The sequence below is a fragment of the Pseudonaja textilis genome, chromosome 15, assembly GCF_049901715.1.
Source record: "Pseudonaja textilis isolate UNSWEBS1 chromosome 15, rPseTex1.2, whole genome shotgun sequence".
NCBI classification, from domain to species: Eukaryota; Metazoa; Chordata; class Lepidosauria; order Squamata; family Elapidae; genus Pseudonaja; species Pseudonaja textilis.
In genome coordinates, this window is record NC_142004.1 from 10873966 (window position 1) to 10898248 (window position 24283).

General features: G+C 44.8%; 1 protein-coding gene across 1 annotated transcript; it reads left to right on the top strand.

The window, feature by feature from the left end:
- The first annotated feature begins 10431 nt into the window (after positions 1-10431).
- Positions 10432-23500, top strand: PXMP2 (peroxisomal membrane protein 2). The gene is made up of 5 exons (XM_026717104.2): positions 10432-10622; positions 12422-12526; positions 14701-14863; positions 20641-20760; positions 22981-23500. The coding sequence occupies exons 1-5, from the start codon at positions 10513-10515 to the stop codon at positions 23050-23052; spliced, it is 570 nt and encodes a 189-aa protein (XP_026572889.2). The 5' UTR covers positions 10432-10512; the 3' UTR covers positions 23053-23500.
- The last annotated feature ends 783 nt before the right edge of the window (positions 23501-24283 follow it).

The window sequence follows — 24283 nt, forward strand, 5'->3', positions numbered from 1 at the left end:
ATATAAGTCTAAGGGCTATTGCTATTGACTTTGCTTGTCAGAAGGTTGCAAAGGGGATCACATGACCTCAGGACACTGCAACTGTCACAAGTACATGCCAGTTGCCAAGCATCTGAATCCTGATCACATGACCATGGGGATGTACCAACGGTCGTGTTATAAAAGGCCCCAAGTTCCTTTTTTCAGTGCCTTTTTGGTCACAAAATGCACTCTACTTGCACTCTACTTTTCATGATTAGAGATATGTCCATCTCTTCATTTTTATTAGTCAAGGATTAGCTGTGCATATACAGACACAGTCTGAACCCAGTTATGGAGCCAAGTCTCACTTCTTTTTGAAAGCTTTTCCACATCTATCCCCGGAGTCCCATTTGGGCCTCCAAAGTGCAGCAAAGGGATGGATTTTTCCTCTGCCCAAACCCTGGGGATTCCCCAACCATCATGTCTGTTGGAAACCTAGATTCAAAAGGAGTAGCTTGTCATCAAAGCTCTAAAAAAAGGAAAAGAACTTTTAATTAACACTGCCTGTCAGCCTGGTTTTTAATTGCCCTGTTTTGTAGACGTTGGAGAGCCCAACCCACAGCCCTCACTTGGCTTGAAAAAGAATCTTGGGTTTTTTCTTTTTTCTTTTTTGCAGGCAGACCAAAAAAACAAAACTTGGTAGCCACAGGTCAGGAGTTGAAAAGCAGCGCAGGAGAGTTTCGTAAGAGCTCTCTAAAATCTGAAATTATTTTCTCCGCATTACAAGCCGCCGGCAAGTAGCCGAGCATTAGCTGGACCACCAGGGCCAAGTCAGGAAAAAAAATAAAAATGAAAATATCCCGCTAGTTGGTGAAAAAGATAAATTTATGGAGCTCATTACTCAGTGGATATGACTTGTAAGTACAACTTTTTTGCAGTCGTAGATCATGGACCAGACAATGGGTGGTGAAATATGGCCCTCCTTGACTGGAGCATGTGCTGTCCAGACAGTTATAGTTAATGGGATTTGGGATAGTTAGGAATTGAGAGCTGTTCCCTTAAGGGAATGCATCATGGTAAATGTAGTTAAGGTATCCTAGGAAATGTGGCCACATCTGTAACCCTGATTGGTCACTGAATTGACCCTTGGTGGGTCGCGAGAGGTTTCTTCACTCTTGCTTGAACACACAGCCTCATGGTAGCAGCTCTACCCCCTGCCTCTACGATATGGGATGAAAGAGATAACCATCTTTTTACCCATAAAGACAGATATGCAAAAGATTGGACATTAAGAAGAACCTCATCATAACTGTGAGTTGATAAGGATGCCTGATGAACCAATAAAAGAGACTTTGTATGAATGCTTTGTGGAGTTTATCTATCTGCCTTTGTACAGTATTTGTACAGGACAGGACAGGCAGAATAGTAAAAAGATGGTTATTTAAAAAATCTAGAATCCTGAAGCCCTGAGATCCGCAGTATTGAAGCCAGGAGTGAATGTGCAATGCCATTCTCTTTGTAAGGGGTCAAAATCCCCCCTCCCCACTCTTCAGCGAGAGAAGCTTCACTGTCTCGGGTTACATCTCTGCTAACTTAAAAGGAACTAATTGTGCAAACAAAGGGAGTGGGCAGGTATTCCTCATCTATCCCTGTCTTCCTCCAGTTACAAACCCTTTCCAAACGCAATGAGAAAGTTTCAGAAATCTTGCTGGTACTTCTAAAAGGAAAACTATTTTTGCTCTGCTCGTTCCAACTGAAAGGCTTCGCATTTCTTAAGCTCTCGGCTGCATCGAAGAGGCAATAAAAGAGACCTCTGGCCGGTTTATTGGGGGTCATAAATCATTACTGAAGGACCATCTTCAAAGCAAAGGAGCACATTCCCCCCGCCCTCCCAAGACACAAGGTTAATTCAAACAGCTATATGAATAAAGGAGCAACTTCTTTTTTGCTTAAAAGCCTAAAGTTTATTCATGTTTTCCTCTCTTTACTAAAAAATTAAAAGTATAACAAGGCCACACTGCATGCAACCTTTGGATGAATTTATTTGTATTTGTTTGATGAATTTCTCTTCCAGCGAGTAAGCAATGAATTCCTTTGGGGCTCACCCCCCTCACCCGCCCCCCTCCAAAGAGTCAGGCAAAGCAGTCCACAACACCATCTGGTGGTCAAGAAGAAATTTCCTAGAGAATTCAAAGAATGTTTTTTTTTTTCACAAGAATTAGAGGAACTTTCCCAAATTTAACCAGTGTTTTACCAATGAAAATTCTTTTTTTTTTTTGTAACTATTGTGGAAACATTTAGCAACTTAATTCAAGGTTCCAGTACTACCTGCAGCCTAACCTGTGCTTAGCATCAGTGTCTTCCAGACCTAGCCAGTACCACCAACAGGCCTATAGGGGCCAGTTTGTGCAGCAAGCAACACTAACAGGCAACCCTGCATTTTGCTCTCACGTCTTCAGACTCAACAACCAACGCTTCCTATAGCGCCCACTTGTGTAGCAAGCACGCAACGCACCCTAAAAGCAGCCATATTATGCAGCGCCACCTATGTGCTCAAGTACTAAATTTAGCAGAAACTCTGCTCCCAGCACCCCCTAGCAAAATAAAGGGGATTACGCGGAAAACCACTAAATTTTCCAAAATTCGCCTTTTGCCCAATTTGAAGTATGGCAACTTCTTCTGCCGTGACAGATGTCTCTGATGTCCCACCTGAAACTGTGCCAAGAACACTTCACACTTTTGACAGTCAAACCCATCTTAGGAGAGGCACTATTTCAGACTACCAGAGAAGACAATGACTTAGCCTTGTCTATGGAAGAGAAAAAGTTCCTGCAGCTTATGGATAAGGAATTTCAACAGGATGAAACTGATAGTTGGATCGCTCTGCTACCCTTTCGCACTCCCAGACAACACTTGCCAAACAACCAAAAATATGCACTCTCCCACCTCTTTAGTTTGAGACGAATCATGACCTGGAAGCCAGAGATGAAAGCTCACCTGGTGGAGTTCTTGGACAAAATGATACAGAATGGACCCGGTGAGCCGGCCCCACCCCTGGAGACAGATGAAGAGATTTCCTTCTATTGGAAGATTTTTTTGTCCTTTTACAAGGCCATTTAGGCTAAGGATCATGGGAATTCTAGCTGTCCAACACCTCTGGAATGCACCCCAACTGGAAACCCATTTCTCTTAAAATGACTGCGCACATTTGAGGCATTGGCCCTTTAAGGCATTCATTTTGGTTCCTTATTATCTGAACAACCCAAAGCTTTATTTACGGAATTAAAAAGCAAATCCTTTTCCAATTTAGGAAAAAATGAATAACTGGCTCGTGAAATTACACCGAAGATACTACAAGAATTTTCATTTCCAAATTAGCCAAGGGCCCAATGGCACTCTCCAAAATTCACCGTCTGGATTCACAGCCTTAATTTTCCCACCAGGAAGATGTGGGGGGGTGGGGGGAGAGAAAGATCACCTGGAGGTGCCCTTTCCAAATCTTCCTTTAATGTCAAATGTTAAAACAGAAAAAGTTGAGGGGAGACATCAGGTGCTGGACCAGCCCAGTTTGGTCATCTGAACATGGATTGGGGTGCTGTTTATTTATTTCAATAAATTTGTTTGCCACCCATCCCGCAACTCTATACTGAAAGGCCTTGACTAATGACTGTAATCGATCTGGAATTAGTTATGTCATGCCAGTCATTAAGCGGATCACCAGGGGACTGCATTTGGTTTTACAAACCATTTTTTGTGGCAGCTAAGCAAAGTTGTTAAGTGAACTCATGGTTTTCTATGAGCTAGTTGTGCCGAAAACTGGAAATAAGTACTGGTTTCCACCAAAAATATAATAAATAACAGTCAGGATGCTAAAAACAATCCCAAATGCAGGCTGGCTTCTTGAGTGCCCAAAATATGGTCATGTGACCACAGGTGAGTGACAGCTGTCAGAACTTCAAACCTGGGTCATAAATACCTTTTGCGTGGTGTGTCATGACTTAAGTTGCTAAGCAACTGGTCATAAGTCAAGGATTTACCCGTAGAGACCCAGAAATCCCAGGAGGAGAAAAATGGCTTTGATGATTGACAAAGAAAATGGGATTTGTACCTATTGCTGAAGGTGTGATTGTGATGATTTATGCACATTACATGTGGCTGGAATGAGCTGTTCCTTCTGTGTCCAGCTCGGCCAGAGTACTGGGAATATGGCTCTAAACAACAAAAGAACATTTCATCCAGCAGCAAAACACGGTTCTTGTACAAACAAAGTTGTTTGCCTACATTTGCTGTCTGCTTTTGCAGCTGGCTCCGCTCCTCACAAAGTTAATTATTAGCCCTTATTTTTTCTTTCCTCTTTTCCCTTCCTTTTTTTCCCCTTTTCTTTTTACAGTAAGCTGATCTCTCCAGCTCGGTTTAAAAAAAAAAACACCTAGTCTTGAATAGGGCGAATATTTCTTGCAAAATCTCTCAGCCCATTTGAAAGCAGCCTGGAGCCACAGCCAAGTGTAGACACACCGAAGTGTAAAAGTTTTGTTTTCTCGGAGTGAGAAGGATCTCGAGACTTTATGTTCAGATTTGGGGAGATGTTTTGCTTGAAAGGCTGTCTGTTTTAAACAAACAACCAATTAGCCATGTTCGGGCAGGCCACAAAATGGCAGCAGGGATATGCTGGAGGGTAGAAAGTGCAGCAGCTTTTAAAGTCAGAAGTATTTCAAATTCAGATTTACAGATAGTCCTCAACTTACGACCAGAACTGGGACAAGAATTTCCACTGTCAAACAAATTGAGTCGTGCTGGATTTTATGGCCTTTTTGCCAGGTTTTGAGCAAACCATTGCAGTTGTTAATTGAATTATATGGTTGTTAAGTAAACCTGGTGTAGAAAGTTAGCACCCACCCACCTCTTAGAAGAATAAAATATTTTGAGGAATATTAAAAAAGTCAGGATAAAATATTTCCCCTAAAAGAGAAATAAAAAATCTCAAGGAAGACAAAAACTCAGAGCCCCAGCTCCCGCCCCCCAGGAGATATTTTGTGCTCATTAAGAAAGACTAGGCAATCTTATCTACAAAACAAAAGACCTTCTGCTTCAGGGTGATGTGATTAGACATGACCCTCTGGGACATAATAAGACACAGAGCTGATTGCATCGTCCTCAGAAACTTCAAACAAACGTCTGACAACCTATAGAGCCAGCCATGACCCCTACATAACCCCTACAACAGCCAACAACAGCCAACAGAGTACATGTTCTTGGACATGAATAGGAAGCTCAAGTTCAAAGCCCAAGAGAAAGTATAAATACCCCCCACTCTCAACTCCATGTGGTCAGCCACCCAGAAGCCATGTGGTTCTGCTTCGTCATTAAACCATCTTTCCAGTTAGCCCCCATGTTTCCAGTGTCTTTCTCCCAGCTTGGAACAGAATCAGATGGATATTTCTTCCAACAGAGGCTTCTCCCATTGGCTTTGCTTGTGAAGTTTTATAAAACAAAGAGTAAATATGTAGTCAGAAGAAGGAACTTCTTTTTAAGAAGATGGATGCTCCCCAACTTGGATTTCCCAATGCTGAAGAATCTAAGCTTTCCAGAGCAGTCACATCATTTAAAATTAAAATTTACAACACCATGGAGATAGTCCAGCCTTGAATTTTACGTGGGCCACAGGAAGGGATCACTCCAGAAAATCATGACAGAAAAAAAAATTGCAGATCAGCGTTCAGAAATCAAGCACGTTTTTACCCTGAAAATAAATTCTTAAAAATATCCATTAACATAGTAACAATTTTAGAGATGCAAAATATTTATAAAGCACAGCACCACCATGTGGTCACCAATGGTGTAACTCAAGACAGAGAAGTCCTCCATTTACAACTTAAATGGTTATGAGACTTTTTTTATTGTTGAGCATGGCGTTAGTAAGTGCAAGCACCAGTCTTTATTTTTTTCAGTGCCACTGTAACTTCAAATGGCCACCAAGCAAACGGTTGTAACTCAAGGACATCCTGCAACTCCCTTTCTTTAGCCCAGGCTGATGTTGTCTGTACAGATGAAAAATACCTTGTTATTATTTCATACATGACTTGAGATATTTCAGCAATTTGAATGTTGTGCTGACATATAGAAATATTGTGATTTTTTTTCTCCCTTTGACTTCCAGTCTCCTGGTTTATTATTCATGTGCAGTAGAGAAATGTTACTGTTGAGATGTAAGGGATCCTCTTGAACCCTTGGAGAACACGGGTGCAAAATTTACCCAAAATTTAATGTCAAGCTTCATTAATTCCTGCAATGTGTTGCTGTGTTTGTTTACCTTTCCCAAAAATATTTTTTAAAATATGTAGATGAAAATTACACACACATACACACAGAGAGAGAGAGAGAGAGAGATTTGTGCCCCAATTGTGTAATATTTGAAATAAGGTAATCACACAATTTTGAAAAGAGTTTTCACACTTATGACCGTTGCAGCATCCCCAGTCATGTGATCAAAATTCAGATGCTTGGCAATTGACTCATATTTATGGCAATCTTCTAACAAGCAAAGTCAGTGGGGGAAGCCAGATTCACTTAACAATCATGTTATTAATTTAACAGTTGCAGTCATTCACTTAACAACTGAAGCAAGGAAGGTTGTAAAATAAGCCAAAGCTCACTTAACAAATGTCTCACTTAGCAACAGAAATTTTGGGCTCAGTTGAGGTCATAAGTCGAGGATTGCCGTAGACGACTATGTCTGATGGCATTTCTCCCACTGAATCATCTGTCTGAAATGGTATAGGGTCCCCTGCTCAAGCAGGCAGTTGGACTTCCAACTCTGTCCCTTCCAACTGTTATTCTATATTAAATCTCTTAAATTCAAAGTGTTTGTGTCAGCTAGTTGGCCATCAAACCTTTTTTAGATGTTCTTCAGTGACAATGAGGTAAGAAATTATGCACAAATCATTTCCATTGGCTGAAGATTACATTTTGAGGAATTTGTGAGTTTCTGTTAGAACACTGTTATGCTCAAAACATTGTCCTCTGTCTTATGTTCTCCTTGAGGCTCCATTAGTGGAAGAATGGGAAGGCATTGAGAGACCTGGCTCACAGAATCACCAAAAGTTGGTCAAACTTTAATGGATAACATTGTCTTCAATATCATCTGGAACTACATGGTCAACACCATCACCTTCGCTTCCTCCCAAGTTATAAGCAGGACTTTGGTTTTCTCAAAATATCATTTCTCACCAAGGGTGGTTGAAAGTTGGATGCCCAGAAGCATCTCAAGGACTTCCCATACCACCAAAGACCCAACCTGTCCACTTCATCTTACATACGCATTCTCCAAAGGCTGAGATGTAGCATTCCCATAATGCAGCGGTAGCAACCACCAGCCACTTAGACAGATGTTGCTTTTCACAGCAGCAGAAGTAAGAACTCTTAGTAGTGGATTTTATGGGGAATCCTTAAGAAATCTCCACCTTGCAGTTAAGCGATAGCTTTCTCATAATGGGTGTTCTTAATAAATCACTCTGTAACTGATAGAAAGAGCCATCATCAGAGACAGGAAAGCATCTCCGTTCCTAAACTGTAAGAAACCAAAAATAGTTCAAATATTCCTGAACCTATCATGTTGCAAATTCACAGAAAGGCACCAGAGGATTTTATTTTTAAGCCAACAGGTTTTTAAGAAACTTTTGCAACTCTAGAAGCTGAAATTTCATTTACCAAATGGAAGAGAGGAATAGCAGGAACCTTTTATAGAAGTCATTCTCCCATCTGACCTGAACTTCACATCACAGCCCTTCAACATGTTTTTTCCTGTCCTCAAAGCTCAAGGAAACAAGATCTTCAAAACATCCATTGTGATTTTTCTCCCTCCAAATCAGAAACAGATGAGATGCTATCTTTAAAGGATTAAGCCACTTGCCTATATCGCTAGATGTTGATGAGACGATGCGCTGGCTAATTCAGTTTCCATGCCTGCTCACCAGCATTTCAAATTATCTTGGGGGGGGGGGGGAGGACAGGAATCTGGAAAAAATCTGGAGGATCAGAATAGGATATGGGTGAAACAAGACAGAGAACATCTCCTGAATGTTATGATCCTTAAATGGGAGGATGCATAGGGGTTAAGTGCTTTGCCCAGTGGTTTTCTGTTAGATAATAGATGAAATGCATGAATGAACTGGAAGGCTCCTTGCAGGTCTTCTAGTAGAACTCCCTGCTCAAGTAGGAGAACCTACAACTATTTCAGATACGTGACTGTCTAGTCTCTTCTTAAAAACCTCCAGAGATAGAGCTGGTCCACAATTTCAGGAGGCAAGCTGTTCCACTGGTTCACTGTCCTGTCAGGAAGTTTTTCCTTAATTCCAGGTTGCTTCTCTCTTTGATTAGCTTCCAACCATTGTTTCTTGTCCTGGCCTCTGGTGCTTTGTAGAAGTTGACCCCCCTCTACTTTGTGGCATCCTCTCAAATACTGGAAGACTGCTATCATGTCACCCCTAATTCTTCTTTTCTTTAGACTAGTCAAACCCAAATCCCACAGCTGTTCTTCATGTTTTAAGTCTCCAGGACTTTGACCATCTTTAGTTTTTTTCTCTGAACATTTTCCAGAGTTTCAACATCTTTTTTGTAGGTGACCAGAATAGGATGCGGTATTCCAGGTGTAGTCTTACTTTAAAAAGGTACCAATACATTACATGAAGTTGATTCTATTCCTGTTTATACAACCCAGGTTTGTATTAGCTTTTTTGGCTGCTGTTGCACATTGCTGGCTCATATTCATGGATAGATAGGTAGGTAGGTAGGTAGACACTCAGACATATAAATAGGTAGGTAGGTAGGCAGACAGAGATATTGATATATATCTCACACCTATTTGTGGATTAGAGTTACAAAACAAGTTGCAAAAGAAGGAGCAATCTATCATTCTGCCATCTTGTGCATCCAGTCTCGTCTGTGGATTTGGGCCACATATCTGAGGTCGCCGTTCTTCTTTCAACAGCCACGGAGATTTTTTTTTTTTGGCCTCCTCCCTGGCCATCCAGCAATTCCCACCATTTCCCAGAACCATGGCAAGCCCAGCAGTCCTTCGGAAGCAAGGAAAACAAACACCCCCTTGAAAGGCAGAGCTGTCGGGCCCTCGCCCAGGTATCCCGGCCTCCCTCTCAACTTTCGGCTGCGTTGCGCTTCTCAATAGCATCGATTCAGTGGCTGCCGGTGGAGCGTGACTGTTGCACATCTGGACAAGCGGTTAAAGCAACAGCTGGCGGATAGGGTGCCCCGAGCCACCAAAGTAAATAGAAGGGGTTCTATGTGCTGGGAACCCAGATTTAAATAAACACAGACATTTAAAAAAACAGAGCCGGGTCATTTGGCAAAAGAATGGGCTCTTCAATCTGTTTGCCCAATTTCTTTCTTTCTTTTTTTCCTTACAGAAGGCAAAAGCACTTTGGGGTCACCACTGAGTGACAACCAGGATCGTCTTTTAGAGACCCGAAAAGTCAAATCTGACTTTGGGGTGTATGTGGTTTTTTTAAAATCGTTTTCCTTTAAAATTGTTTTTCAAAGTCAAATCTGATTTCGTGGTGTATGCTTTTTTTAAATCGATTTCCTTCAGAGAATTGAGATCTGTGTAAAAAAAAAATTTTTTTTAAATCATTTTTTCCTTCCAGAGAGAATTGAGGTCTGTGTAAAAATTATTTGTTTTTTAAATCGTTTTCCTTCCAGAGAGAATTGAGGTCTGTGTAAAAATTGTTTAGTCAGAAATGGGATTTTTTAAAAAAATCTGTAATAAAACTTTTTAAAACAGGAAAAAGAAACAAAGAATCCTGGCACGAGAGAAGGGATGGGGGTTTCTCCGGGTCCTCCTGACCGCGGAGTCTCCTTCTCGCCCGTCTCCGGCTGCCTCCACTCGATGCCGTCGCCCTCACCTCAGCGACCTCGACGGCGACCCGCCCGCCTTTCCCGCGCTTCAGAATATCTCGCGAGATCCGCCGACACTTCGTAGCTCTCGCGCCCCGAAGTCTTTAAATCAGGGATGGGGAAGCCATCCACCTATGACTTGTGGACTTCCGCTCCCAGAATTCCTCAGCTAGGCTTGGCTGGCTTAAGAATTCTGGGAGTTGAAGTCCACAAGTCATTAAAAGGGCCATGGTTCCACACCTCTGGCCTTAAAAACCAATCAGATTTCTACGCCTGGGTCTCGCTGCAACGCGACGAGAGGAGCAGTTTATTATTCCTTTCCTTCCATTTCCCGTTGTCCGTGTTCGTCCCTCCTCTCCGTTCTATCAGTCCATTCGCTAATGCTCTTGTCCCGCCCTCGCCCTCTCTTCTCCGATTGAATGAAATGAGTCATCTTTCACTGCCACCCTGCTTCTCTGCCTTCACCCTCCTTCGGGCAGCCAATAGTAGGCGAAGAGCCCGCCTCCGTCACGCCCATTCGTTGCCTGAACCGGAGCTTCACTTCTTTTTTTTTTGCCTCCCCCTGCGCCGATTGGCTTAGAGGCGGAGGCGCGGCTCCTCGGCCGCCAAGGCGCATGCCCAGCGGGGCTCGCCAGGTCTGCGGGCATGTCTCCGGTGCATTCTAAGCCCAATTCGGTGCCGCTATCGCGGCGGCTGCTGACACGCTACCTGCTCCTCCTCCGCCTTTATCCGGTGCTCACCAAGGCCGCCTCCAGGTGCGTGCGCCGGCTCGCCCTTCCCGACGCCTCTTTCAGAATCAGAGCTGGAAGGGACCTTGGAGGTCATCTAGTCCAGCCCCAGCTCAAGCAGGAGACCCTTTGCCATTTCAAACAGCGGGCTGTCCAGTCTCTCCTTAAAAGCCTCCAGAGATGGAGCACCCACAACTTCTGGTGGCAAGCTGTTCTACTGGTTAATTGTCCTCGCTCTCTTCCCCCCCACCACTCCATCTCTTCCATGGTCCACAAAGAATCAATCAGCATATGGAACAGGCTTCTCAAGAGCCCCCTCCTGTGCTGGAAGAATCACTCCCCCAAGAAAATCAATCAGAATAAAGATGGAAGGGACCCTGGAGGTCTTCTAGTCCACCCCCCCTGCACAAGCAAGAGAACCTATACCAGGGGGCAGCTACCTTAAATACTCAAAAGACCCATTTGGACCTGTTTCCCACAGAAAAGAAAACTCCACGGGCCAATAATTTAACAACCAGTATGACTTGTGTGGGTGTGTGGCCAACTCCATGTCACTCACTCACTCCCACCCAGTCACCTCCTGCTCTGGAATATGGAGCAAGTCTCCATTCCCAGCCATCACCCTTACTTTCTCAAGCCAGGAGAGTGATGGGGAGGAGCCAGACAATAGTGGGATCAGCCGATAGGAAGTCACATCAGAGGGCCGAAAGAGCCGCATGTGGCTCCAGAGCAGCAGGTTGCAGACCCCTGCCTTATACAATTTTGGATAATTGGCTGTCCAATCTCTTCTTAAAAACTTACAGTGATGAAGCACTCACGGCTTCTGGAGGCCAACTGTTCCACTGGCTGACCTCACCGTTAGGAAGTTTCTCCTTAATTCCAGTTTGCTTCTCTCCTTGATTAGTTTCCATCCATTGTTTCTTGTCCTGCCTTCTGGTGCTTTAGAGAATAAATTGACCCCCTCCGTCCTCTTTGTGGCAGCCCCTCAAATACTGGAAGACTGCTGTCACCTCAGCCCCTAATCCGTCTTTTCATTAACCTGGACAATGGGACTGCAGCCCTTCAGAAAAGTATCTTAAAACAATGAATGCTGTACAATGTATGTTTAGAATAGAATAGGATAGAATAGAATAGAATAGAGCTGGAAGGGACCTTGGAGGTCTTCTAGTCCAGCCCCCTGCTCAAGCAGGAGAATCTATAGCATTTCAGACAAGTGAACAGTCTAGGCCAGCAGTAGTCAACCTGGTCCCTACCGCCCACTAGTGGGACTTCCAGCTTTCATGGTGGGCAGTAGGGGTTTTGTCCCCTACTTTATAAATCACCATTACTGTGGAACCGGTGGGCGGTTAGAGAAAACTTTATTACTAACAGAGATATGAAAGTGGGCGGTAGGTATAAAAAGGTTGACTACCCCCTGGTCTAGACGCTTCTTCAAAACCTCCAGTGATGCAGCACCCACGATTTCCAGAGGCAACTTCTGTTCCACTGGTTAATTGTCCTCACTGTTAGGAAGTTTCTCCAAGTTGCTTCTCTCTTGGATTAGTTTTCATCCGTTGTTTCTTGTCCTGCCCTCAGATACTTTGTAGAATAATTTGACCCCTTGCTCTTTGTGGCAGCCCCTCAAATACTGGAGCACTGCCATCGTGTCACCCCTCGCTTTTCTCTTCTTTAGACTTGCCAAACCCAAATCCTGCAGCCGTTCTTCATTATGGTTTAGTCTCCAGGCCTTTGGTCGCCTTAGTTGCTCTTCTCTGAACTCTTTCTGGAGTCTCAGTGTCTTTTTTACACCTTTACATTTTTATCTGATGCGTCCTTTCTTCCCACAGTGCCTTCCTGTCAGCTCTAGGGAGTCTCCTGTCTCAACTAATTGAGAAGAGCCAGAAAAAGAAGCGCCTTGACTGGCGGGAACTCCTCCGGTTTGCTACCTATGGGTAAGAGGGGACGGGTGGAAGAAGAAGCTCGCGGGAGGTGCAGCCAAGCAATTTGAAAAGTCTGGGAGGGGATCTCGTCCCTGGCGTTGCCTTTTGGATGTTGTTATGTCATGCAGTCTCTCCAATAAGCCTTCGGTTCCCAAAATTGGCGAGGCAACCCTCACCCCCATTTTTTGGCATTGGCATTTAGTGCTTGGGGGTGGGTTCAGGGGCAACATGTCAACCGTCCCACTCAGTCATCTGGCAAAGAAAGGCCATTTGTTTTGCCAAAACACTGTTCTGACCTAGGCTTCCCAAAATCATGAAGCAGACTCCTTGTCCCGATAAAACCCCTTTTATTTAGTTTGCAGTGAATTCCTCTCTAGCAAAGTCTCGGCTAAAAGTCCTTGCAGACCTTTATCAGGCTTGGAGAGTTGGCAGGCTGATATCTTTCAGGTGCCACACTGTAGCCAACAATACTTGGCAAGATTGCAGGAACCATCTTCACGCAAATGAACTGATTGCCTCCTGCAAAGCCCCACTCCCCTTTCGCTCCTCTTTTATTCCCTATGGGAGGGGCCATTCACCGTCCACCTGTGCCTTTACTCCCGAGTCGACCCTTGTTCCTTAGCTGTTCCCTTCTCCTGGCAGCTCTGTGCATGCGCACACTGGGAATAGGCTCCAGCTGTTCTTCTGCCCCACTGATGTCCGACTCCAAAGACAGCTGATACTGTCGGACGGCCCTGGCCCCACCTCTGCCTCCGATGCAGAGCAGCCTTCTCCAGACACCAGGACCAGCCCATGTTCTGCCCCAACCTTCTCACTGTCTGAATCTGCTACCAGCTCTGCTGGCTGCTGGTGGGCCACAGCATATATTTTACTGAAGCTTAAATGGTTACGGAAGTAACAGAAGCTGAATCTGAGATTTTCCCACGTAAGCAATAAGAAAAACCCTCCCTAGTTAGCTTTCTCTCGGCTGCTTATCTTTGCTTTTTTCGAAGCTTGCTAGCAACTCCCATAACTGGAAAGGTGTGGGCATTTGGGAGGGGAAGAGTGCTTGAGTTGTGAAGCAATGTTGTGGGAACTTGCATGGACTCTGACAGGAACCAGAGGTGCCAAACTGAGTCATCTTGCTCCCGACTCCAAAGGCAGCTAATAACTGTCAAATTCACTGATGTTCTTCTGCCTCACCGATGTCTGACTCCGAAGGGAGCTGATAACTGTCGGACGGCCCTGGCCCCATTTCTGCCTCCGATGCAGAGCCCTCATCAGAACCTTCCCCAGATGCTAGGACGGGCCCGTGTTCCTCCCCAGCCTCCTCACTGTCCGAGTCTGCTGCCAGCTCCATCAGCTGCTGGTGGGCCACAATACCCCTCTGTTATCATCCCCATTTTCCAGGCGCATTTGAAGATGTTTTGGTAGCTGTCCCTGCGATGATGGTTGGAAAAATGGATTGGTGTTGCATTCCATTCCCATTCCCTGGGATGTCTTGGGTTGTCATGGAGATGGCTTTCGGTTTCCCCTTCCCCTGTCTTCCCCCTCAGCTCCCTTTCCCCGTGGCTGATGGCAGACGGGCCTCTAGTTGCGAGCCAAGGATGGCAGCTCTGTCACTCCCCTTCCATTCTGGCTGTGGCTGCTGGGCTTCAGTGCTTCTTTGCCTATTAACACCCCATTAACTTCTCGTGCATTTTATTCCAAAGTCCAATTAAAAGCTCTTCTGTTCCAGATGGCAATCCCCTTAGCTCTAGGCTTTCCTTGAATTTCCTTCTCTTTCTACCTTCTGCCTGTCCTTCTGTCTGTTGGAAGGGACCTGGTAGGTCATCTAGTTCAACCCCCCCCATCCCCACCCAAGCAGGAGGCTGTACACCCTACCTCTCTGGATCTCTCCTGGGTTTGTCCACTTGGCTGGGGCTTTCTCGCTTTCTCTCTCTTTGCACCTCTCCCCCTTTTGTCTTGTCTTGAAGTTCCTTTCCTCTCTCTTTCATCCCTACCTTTCACTTGTCCTGCAAAGTGTGCAACTATACTCCACGTTCTGTGGATGGTCAATTTCCCAGGAGTAACCGGAATGCTTCCGGGGGCTTGGATGATGTCACAGCAGCTCAGCCAGCTCCTTGGGGAGGGGGCATTGCGGCTTATTAAATATTAATCTGTTTGAGGCTGGATTTTATAATTGGTTCGTTTTGTTCCTTTTGCAGTTTCTTAGTCACTGGACCTCTCAGCCATTACTTCTACCTCTACCTGGAGCAGCTCATTCCTTCCGACACGCCTTTTTCTCTCATCAAACGCCTGCTGGTGGATCGTCTCGTTGTCTCCCCGGCTTTCCTGGCCATCTTTTTCCTGGTCATGAACTTTTTGGAGGTAGGGTCTTGATTAGGAATGATCCGAGGCTCCAGGGCTTCTAGAAATGAGGGCAGCCGGTTGGACTCCGGTTCCCCTTGTTGGAATCCAGATCAGAGGTGGCATTCAGCTGGTTCTGACTGGTTCTGGAGAACAGGTAGCGGAAATTTTGAGTAGTCCGGAAAATCGGCAAATCCCACCTCTGAGTAGCCCCGCCAACCCCATCTCTTCTCTGCCTCCCATTGAGTCCCAGCTGTTCAGCTGGGTCTCCTTTGGTTGCCCTGCACAGGAGAATGGAGCTGGAAAGCAGGTTAGTGGGGTGGGGGAGGGAATGGGGATTTTGCAAGATCCTTCCCCTGGAGTGGGGAGGGAATGGAGATTTTACAGAAATTTCACTTTCTTCTCTCCAATTTCTGGCTGAATAGAGACAAGCAGTCCAACACTACAGAGGCTTCTAGGCAAAGTTAATTTTATTGGATTATATCAGGTATCCTCAAAGTATAACTCACAGTTATGTTGAGATTCATCTAATGTCCAATCTTTGCTTCAATAGTTGCCTCAATAGTGTGAAAAGATGGTTATCTTCATCCTATAGTGTTATAGCAAAGGAGAACTCCAGCACGATGCTGGGGTCCAGGTGATAACGCCCCAAAACCACCTCAGCCCAACCAGAGATCTATTCAATGACCAATCAGGATTACAGGTGTGACCACGTGACATGAACTACATCTCCCAAGAAGCATTAACTACATTTCCCGTGAAGCATTCCCTTAAGGGGACAGCTCTCAATCCCAAACTAATTCTATACTGTCTAACCAGCACAGTATCCTTCCCCTGCCACGCCCACCATGCCACGCCCACAGAACCTGTAGTAAAATTTTTGAATCCTACCACTGATCCAGAATGGATGGTTGTCTGACTTCTGCTTGGACATATCCAGTTCTACTGTCTTTACTGGGAAGGGTAGAGACAGGATTTTTTTTTCTTTCTTTCAGGTAATCAATACAGATAGGGTATTTAGGTCATCAGGACTACCAGATTCTGGCTGGGGAATTCTGGGAATTTCAGCATCCCTCCCCCCCTTTCCCCCCATTGTTTTATTTACTTTATTTGTATAACATATAAAAATTCCATTCCATTCCAAACAGTGTGTTGTCTGGGTATAATTGTTTGTTAGGCAGTCATAATCAAAATATTTACAATAGCATTCATCACAGTAACATTAATACTGTTATGACATGTACAGAATAACTCTTGAGTAACAAGGATATGCACATGGAAACGTTTATGAGAGTAGTTATGAATAATTATCCAGCCACACACAGATACACTAAATTGAGTTAAAATTTACTTTAAGAAATAGCACAATGGTCCAGGTCATATACGTTTAACAGTCCAAAGTATATCCAATTGTCATTTACAGTAAACAAAGATATCAAAGTATAAGCACAGCATAAATACAACAGAGAACCTTAGACAGCAGCAGAATGTCAGAGAGAGCAAGCTATGATCTCTAGCTCCCTCTTATGGCAATTTGCAATATAATCAACCAATCGGAATATACTATAAATCAATACAGTGATTTTGTCTTAAAGCTACAAACATACATTGTTGGTTTATATATTGCCAACCCAATTAATTGGTGGACAGATTCCTAACAAATACTGTAATAACAATAATATTTAGCTTGTGTATTTTAACAAATTTCCATTTTAACATTTATCCTTTTTTATGTCCCTGCATTTCTAACTTCTGTTTTTATTGTCTAATCATTGATAAAATAAGTCCCATGTCAAAAAGTATTCCGTTTCTTCTTTGTCCTTAATAGTAAGCGTTAGTCAATCCATTTCTGCACATTCTAATATTTTCTTAATTACACTCTCATCTTCCAGGATCTCATCACATTCCATTGTTGAGCATATACAACTCTAGCTGCAGTTAATACATGTAAAATCAAGCATATAGTCCCTTTGTCATATTTTTCTCGTAGAATGCCCAATAAAAATATTTCTGGTTTCATAGGTATATGCCGGTTTATCATTTTTTTCCCAACCAAGTATGTATTTTTGTCCATTTTTTTTGGCTTTTGGACATGTCCACCACCTATGGTAATATGGTAATAATATTCTATTGTATTTCCAACATTTAGCAGATCTATCCTTGTACATTTTTGCCAGTCTTATTTTTCAGTCTTTTTTTATTTACCATGTTTCTCATAAAATAAGGCCAGGTCTTTTTTTTTTTTTTTTTGGAGCCCCGAAAAAACATCAGGGGTGTCCAACCTTTCACCTTCCCTGGGCCACATTAGAAGATGAAAATTTGGTTTGGGCCGCACATAAAATAAAATAACAGTAATGATACCTAATCATCCAAAAAAACCATAGAAAACATAGTTAACATATTAAATTTATTTGGAAATTAAGTTAGTGAAATGTTTTTATTATTTATTAAAAATTATTTATTAAAAATTATTTTCTTTTTATCACAGTTTTTTTATCACGGTTTATTTTCTGGCCAAATTTTGCGGGGGAGCTCGCTCGCCTCACGCCTACCTCTCCTCCTGCAAATGGCCCGGCTGGATGAGGCAGGACTGGAAGGCAGAAGCAGCAGCGGCGGTGGGGGCAGAAGCGGCGGCGGTGGTGGGGGAAGAAGCGGCGGCGGCGGGGGCAGAAGCAGCGGCGGGGGCAGCGGCAGCAGGGGCAGAAGCAGCAGCGGCGGCGGGGGAAGAAGTGGCAGCGGTGGCGGGGGCAGAAGTGGCAGCGGGGACAGAAACGGCGGCGGTGACAGCGGCGGCAACAGCAGGAGGTGGCGCTCTGACGGCGCCCGCCTTTTCTGTTGCTGCTTGGCCTGGCGCTCGCCTCGCCCCACCTCGTGCCTGCCTCTCCTCCTCCTCCTCGCTGGCTCTGGCACGAAGGTTGGGGTGGGCACTGGGCCGCATTACGAGGCGACCTGGGCCGCATGTGGCCCATGGGCCGCGGGTTGGACAAGCCTGATCTAGGCCATCTTTTCAGGGGTGACTTAATTCCCGCCCCCCTTGCATCCTCACCTAAAGCGCCCGCGGGCAGCCATGCCTCGTCACCAGCTGCTCCTAATGGGTGATCATGGCAGAGTGCAGAGAGCTCCCTACTCCTGCCAAGCACCTTTGCTGCAGACCCGAGACCTTCGGCGCCCACTGCTGCTTCTGCGTTTGGAGCGCCACTGCCGTTTGGAGCGTGTTTGGAGCACCGCCGTCATTTGGAGCGCATTTGGAGTGCATTTGGACCGGCGGCACTCCAAATGGCGGCGGTGCTACAAACGCGGTGGCAGCTCCAAACGCAGAAGTGGCAGCTCCAAATGACAACAGCGCTCCAAACGGCGCAGCGCTCCAAACGCGGAAGCGGCAGCTCCAAATGATGGCATCGCTCCAAACGCAGAAGCGGCACCGACAGAAGGGAAAGCAACGACTGGAGGAAGCAGCAGCGGCGGGCACCGAAAGTCTCGGGTCTGCAGCAAAGGTGCTTGGCGGGAGTAGAGAGCGCTCCGCCATGATCACCTGTTAGGAGCAGCTGGTGGTGACGCATGGCTGCCTGCGGGCGATCCTAACGGCAAGTTCCCCCCCGCCCTTCCCCCCCATTTCGCATGTTTTGAAATAGGCTTAAATTTGGGGGGAGGGGCTTAATTTCATTTTATGCCTAGAAAACATGCTGGGTCTTCCTATTGGGAGGGCCACATTGTTGGAGAAACACTTTATTTATTTATTTTGACAACAAACATCGACAAATACAAACATAAAACATTAAATAAAACTATCATTCCATTATACGGTGTGTTGGTTGGTACATATCTCTTGTGCACAATGTCAGCAGTCTTTCTCTTCTAGTTTATATTAAACTTCATATATAGGTCAACAATACATATTAAATTGTTATTATTATTAACTCCTTATTAGACTATAATTATAAATTCACATCATCCTTTTCGAGCAAATCTCAACTTTTCCAAACCCGAATTCATAATATTCATTTCATTATAATCATTATATATATATATATCATTATGTTGTCTTATCTTTACTATTATGTTATACTTATATTGTAACATATTTTATTTCCCTATTTTCTTATCTAACCATTGATAAAATAAATCCCATATTTTATAATATTCTTTATCTTCTTGTTCTCTAATTTCTAATGTCAATTTACTCATTTCTGCACATTCCATTATTGTCTCGGTTTTTCAGTCTTGAAGTTGTTCCGTTTGAGAAACCCTGCCTTCTTAGAGCAAAGGGGTAAAATCAAGAGCCAGGGTTACGAATCACAATTCATAGGTTTTGCCCGTTTCGTTCTGAGAGTTCAATTGCATTATTCTACAGGACGATGAGTACAATACAGTAGTCTTCAACTTTGGACCATAATTGACCCCCACATTTCTGTTGTTGAGTGAGTTTTGCTCCATTTCATGACCTGCCTTGCAGCAGCTGTTAAGTCAATCGCTGTGGTTGATGAGTTAGCAACGCGGGTGTGTTGTGGTCCGCCAGCGGCCTGCGGAGCTGGCAGCAGAGTCGAACAGTGGAGAGGAACATGGGCTAGTCTGGGAGTCTGGGGAGGGATCTGCGTCCAACACAGAGATAGGGCCAGGGCCATTTGAGAGTTATGTGCTGACTCTGGAGCCTCCAGAATCTGACATCAGTGAAGCAGAGGAACAGGGGGAGCCTGTCCCCAGTGCGCACATGCGCAGAGCTGCCAGAAGGCAAGAACAGTTAAGACAAAAGGTGGGGGCTTGGGAGTAAGGCAGGTGATTGGCCCTTCCCATAAGACGTAAAAGAGGAGCAAAGGGACAAGAGCCTTTGCAGGAAGCAACTTCGTTCGTTCTGGTCGGTTTAAAATCTGAAGCTCCATGTTGAATTTGTGTACCATTTGGCCTTGTACAGTTAATTGGCAATCTAGTCATTGGCAGCATTTCAAGGGAGATAAAGGTGGGTGCTTATCAGCCTTATCCGGAAGGATTGTGGCAGACTTCTGCTGAATTATTCACAAACGTTTTGGGACCATTATGGGCTGTGAAAGCATATAATCCACAGCCGCTGAAATAAAAACAAGGTTTTTGGGAACAGCTTGTGATTGTTACTTTCTCAGGAAGCCTTGGTCAGAACAGGATGCTAAGCGAATCCAACTTGTCAGAAGGTCACAAAATTGTGATCACGTGACCCTGGGCTTTTGTCCTGCTGTCGGCACAAAAACAGCTGGCTGATATTCGACTAGGCCCTTCTCAGTCTTTGGAAGCAAAGAAGGGGAAATCATGCCAAGAAAACTTTAGGTCTTTGCCCAGGAAGTCACCAGAGTCCAAAAAAAACCCCAATTTGAAGTCACCAAAATAACACAAAAAAGCTACAATAAGATAAAGTGCCTTCCAAGCCCACCTGGAATGCAAGCAGTGTGTTTCTGGCTGCCCAACCACTTCCAGAACAGTGGGAAAGAGAGGGGGAGGTTGAAGGCGCGTATGGATCTTTCAAAACCGTGTCCCCAAATTCACAGGTTTGGGGTTCCCTTGTCATTTCCTTCCAACCATTGGAAGGGTTTCAAAGTTGGACCACTTTCCAAAAGAAAACCTGAGTGAATTTTTTTTTTAATATAGCCGCAAAACTTACTCTGTGCCTCTGATTTTTCTTGGCCTGTCCTACCTCACAGGGTTGTTGTAGCGAGGCTTCCTTATTGTATTAGAAAACAATTTCACTCTGTGGTGTTTTGGTACCTCTTGGGAGCTGGGCAGGGACAGTTTATTGTTCCTTTGCACATCACTGATAACCGTTTTCATTTCAGGGGAAGGACCTGTCTGAGTTTTCCAGAAAGGTAAAATCTGGCTACTGGACATCCTTAAAGATGAACTGGAAAGTATGGACCCCCGTCCAGGTTATTAACTTCACTTATGTCCCTTTGCAGGTAAGGGGGTCCTTTTCTTTCCTCACGTTTCATTCCCACGGATTACCGTATTTTTTTGGAGTATATACGATGCAAAGTATAAGACGCGCCTAGTCTTTGGGGACGAAAGAAAAATCTGCCTCTGCTTTCCAGCATCCATGCAGAATTCATCTGCCCGTTCCCGCTGTCTCTCATTCCCCACTCCCCATTCACCGCGGCCCATTCGCGGCCCATTCGCCATGGCGCATTCTTGAACAGCTGGTCAGCGCTGCATCAACCCCTCTCCCGCCCCCCCACTGCAATATTGGGTGTTTAAGATGTCCCCCCTTTTGGGTGTGTGTGTGTGTGATGACCCGGGAAGCAGCACACACGTAATAAATCCCCAAACGTAAATAAATGTCCTTTAATGCCTCCAACTTGGCCTCACTGTTCAATTGTTCGCAGCTGGAGATTCAACTCTTTCCAAAATAGTTTCCCAAAAGAAAGAAATACAGTCCAAACTCAAAAGAACAGATAGCGGAGAAATAATAAAACCAAAACAAACCCCACTGAAGGAATTTTCACGACAGACCAGGATAAATAATTGCAAACTTCAAGAAGAGAACAAGGCACAGTCTGTTGGAAGAACGCCAACCAAGATAAACCTCAGCCAGGAATAAAACATGCTTTGCTTCTAGCAATGCTGTGTTTTAAACACCCCTCCTTTATACTATTCCCCCCAGCTGAAGCCAATGAGGGGGATCATGGCCGCTTCCTCTCCCGTAAGCCACGTTGTTCCCTTCTCTGTTCCTCCCTGCATACCTTAGGATGAAGAGGGGATGGGCCTGGGTCTTCCTCTGACTGTTCATCCGGCCTCTGTCCTTCCCCAGCCTCCTCCACAACCTCCGGAGCCACACTTCCTCTCCTTGTCGGCTGTTCCTCCTCTCCCTCGGAGTCTGTTTCCAACAGGGGCATGACACCTATTGGGGGTGGAGGAGTGTGTCTTATACTCTGAAAAATACGGTACTTCATTGGCTTGTGTAGGTGAGTCCACTTCCACTGGCTAAGCCAGCTGTAGTGGTGACCCATCAAATCTCATGAGTCCTTGGATGGGAGACCACCAGCAAACGGCAGGGCTGTGGGCCAGACTGGGAAGTCAAGAATCATCCAGGGAGGAGACAAATCACGTCTGCCCTGGAGTTGGGAAATTAAAGGAAGCACCTCTGGGAGCCGAGCTTTTCCCACCCACCACGAGTCAAGTTTTCCACACCTCAAATTTAAATGGAAATCAAACTCGTCCATATATCGAGTGTGGTGCGGTGGGCCTAGAGGTCAAGCTCTCGCCTCACAGTCAGCAGGCTATGAGTTCGATCCTAGGTAGAGGCAAATATTTCTCTTTCTCTGGGCACAATGAGAATATCTCTGCTGAACAAAACTCCGCATTGGCGACAGGAAGGGTATCCGGCCAGTAAAACACTGCTAGCTCCATTCAGTTGCTCAGACTCCACCGTGCAAGGGATTATGGGGTCGTTAAAAGAAGATGATGAAATTTGTCCATATATATCTTTGTTGTGAAGTTATCCGGTCCCTTGTTACAGATTGCTCACTCCCTTTCACACACACACACACACACACACACACACACACACACACATCTTTATTGTACTTTTTTCTTTTACAAAATTCAATCAACTTTAACAATACATATGATTCACCTTAACAATGAATGGTAATACATGCAAGTAATAATAAATACAAGTAAGCAAATAAACCAAGTGTTATAAGTATTCTATATATATGCGTATATATTGATACTAGTATATTTTAATGTATATATAAGTATGTACATAATTCTGATTATTTCATATATAGATATATATCCATAAGTGGATAAATATATATAAATATATGTATAAATGTATCCAGCTTAATTCCAAAGACTGTAAGTACAAGTATGTTAAATAACCCTATTATCTATATTTCACCTTTCCTTTGCTCGCTCCCTTTTAACTGGAGTTCTCTATTCTTGTTCCCGACTTCCTTTCTCTCCCGCTCCCTAAGTACCAAATATATACATCTTGGCTCTGCCAAATAGGGGCACAGAAAACGCATTTGAAAGGAGGGGAGATTTCCCCTCAGTGCTCTGTTCTAAGGTGGCTTCTCTACTCAAGGACCCGTGACATTCTCATGGATTTTATTTTATTTTTATTGATTCCTGCTCTTCTGTCCCTGTTAACTGGTGTCTTTTTCTTCTCTGCGAAGTTCCAGGTGCTCTTCGGAAATCTCGTGGCCATCTTGTGGTTCGCCTATTTGGCGTCGGAGAAGAAGAGATGAGGCGGAAGCCGCGGGCCTGGCCCGGCAAAAGAGCTGGCCGTGGCTTTCCCCTGAGGTGGTGGAAGGAAGGAGAAGAGGAAGGTGGCTTGTGAGCGGCCTCGTGGCCGCTTCTTCTCTTTTGTAACTTGCCTTCTGGCTTTCAGCCTGGCATCTAAGGTCTGGATGAAGGGACTTCCCCTGTTTGCTCCCCCCACCCACCCCTCACACACACCCCTAATAGCCACGACTAACAAAAGGCCCCTGGGCTCCTCTTTTCAGATCTTTTCCAGGTGCAATTGCTGGAAAGATTTTTTTTTTTTCTGCCTTTTCTCACAGGGCGCTTATAGGGTGGTGGTTAATCGGTTAGGCAGGGATCAGAACGGGCCATAAATATGTGGGTGCGTGCTTTCCGAGCAATAAACATAATGAGAAGAGTCTTTTGAATTAAAAAAAAAAACCTACACAATGATTGTGTTACAGTTTTGTGTTTGCGTGTGTGTGTGTATCCTAAAAATACGAGTTCCAGGTGTAGCTATAAAAGAAGAGACAGACAGGGGAGGAAGCAATAGAAGTTAGGCCTCCGTCGAATGACATGTCTGAAGTAAAAATGATAGAGCTACTCACAGGTGGGAGGAGGGTAGATGGGCCTATGATGTGCGCAATGGCTAAGTTGACCAATGATGCATAAGGCGAATCTCTCTTCGATGGTAGTTTTTACACACTGGTGATGTTAGCAGAGGCCAACGAAAGCTAAGTGCATAATATAGTTCCAGAGATCGTGATGTCTCTCTCTGTGTGCAGCTTCTTTCTTTGCTGGCATCCTGCCCTAAAATGCAGGGGAGGGGATGGAGAAATTCAGGGAAGCAAAGCTCAGTCATGGGATGGTGGGGAGGACAAGCTGATAAGAACCAGAGGCGCCAAACCAGAATTAGCCAGCCGACAAGGACCCCTGGCCTAAGGAACAGAATGCGAAACTACACTGAACAATGCCAAGCAGCAAAATGGTTCCCGAAACATCAAGAGCGCGTACTGTTGGACACTGATGGACTGGTCAGGGAGGGACAGGCCAGAGGGAAGGGAAAAATGTATGACCTTTGTGCAGAATAAATACTCAGTCCGAGCTTTCCTTTCGCTGCAACCACTTAACTTGAGTAAAAACAACCTATCACTTCAACCAAACTGTAACCTAACATGGGCGTAGCAACGGCATCTTCCAGACCCTCCACTGCCACCTTGTGGAGCAAGCAACACT

Bases quoted from the DNA above. Each gene is read 5' to 3' on its own strand.
- PXMP2 (XM_026717104.2), top strand. From the start codon at position 10,513: ATGTCTCCGGTGCATTCTAAGCCCAATTCGGTGCCGCTATCGCGGCGG. The intron at 10,623-12,421 runs GTGCGTGCGCCG...TTCTTCCCACAG, and splicing joins CTCACCAAGGCCGCCTCCAG to TGCCTTCCTGTCAGCTCTAG. The intron at 14,864-20,640 runs GTAGGGTCTTGA...TTTTCATTTCAG, and splicing joins TGGTCATGAACTTTTTGGAG to GGGAAGGACCTGTCTGAGTT.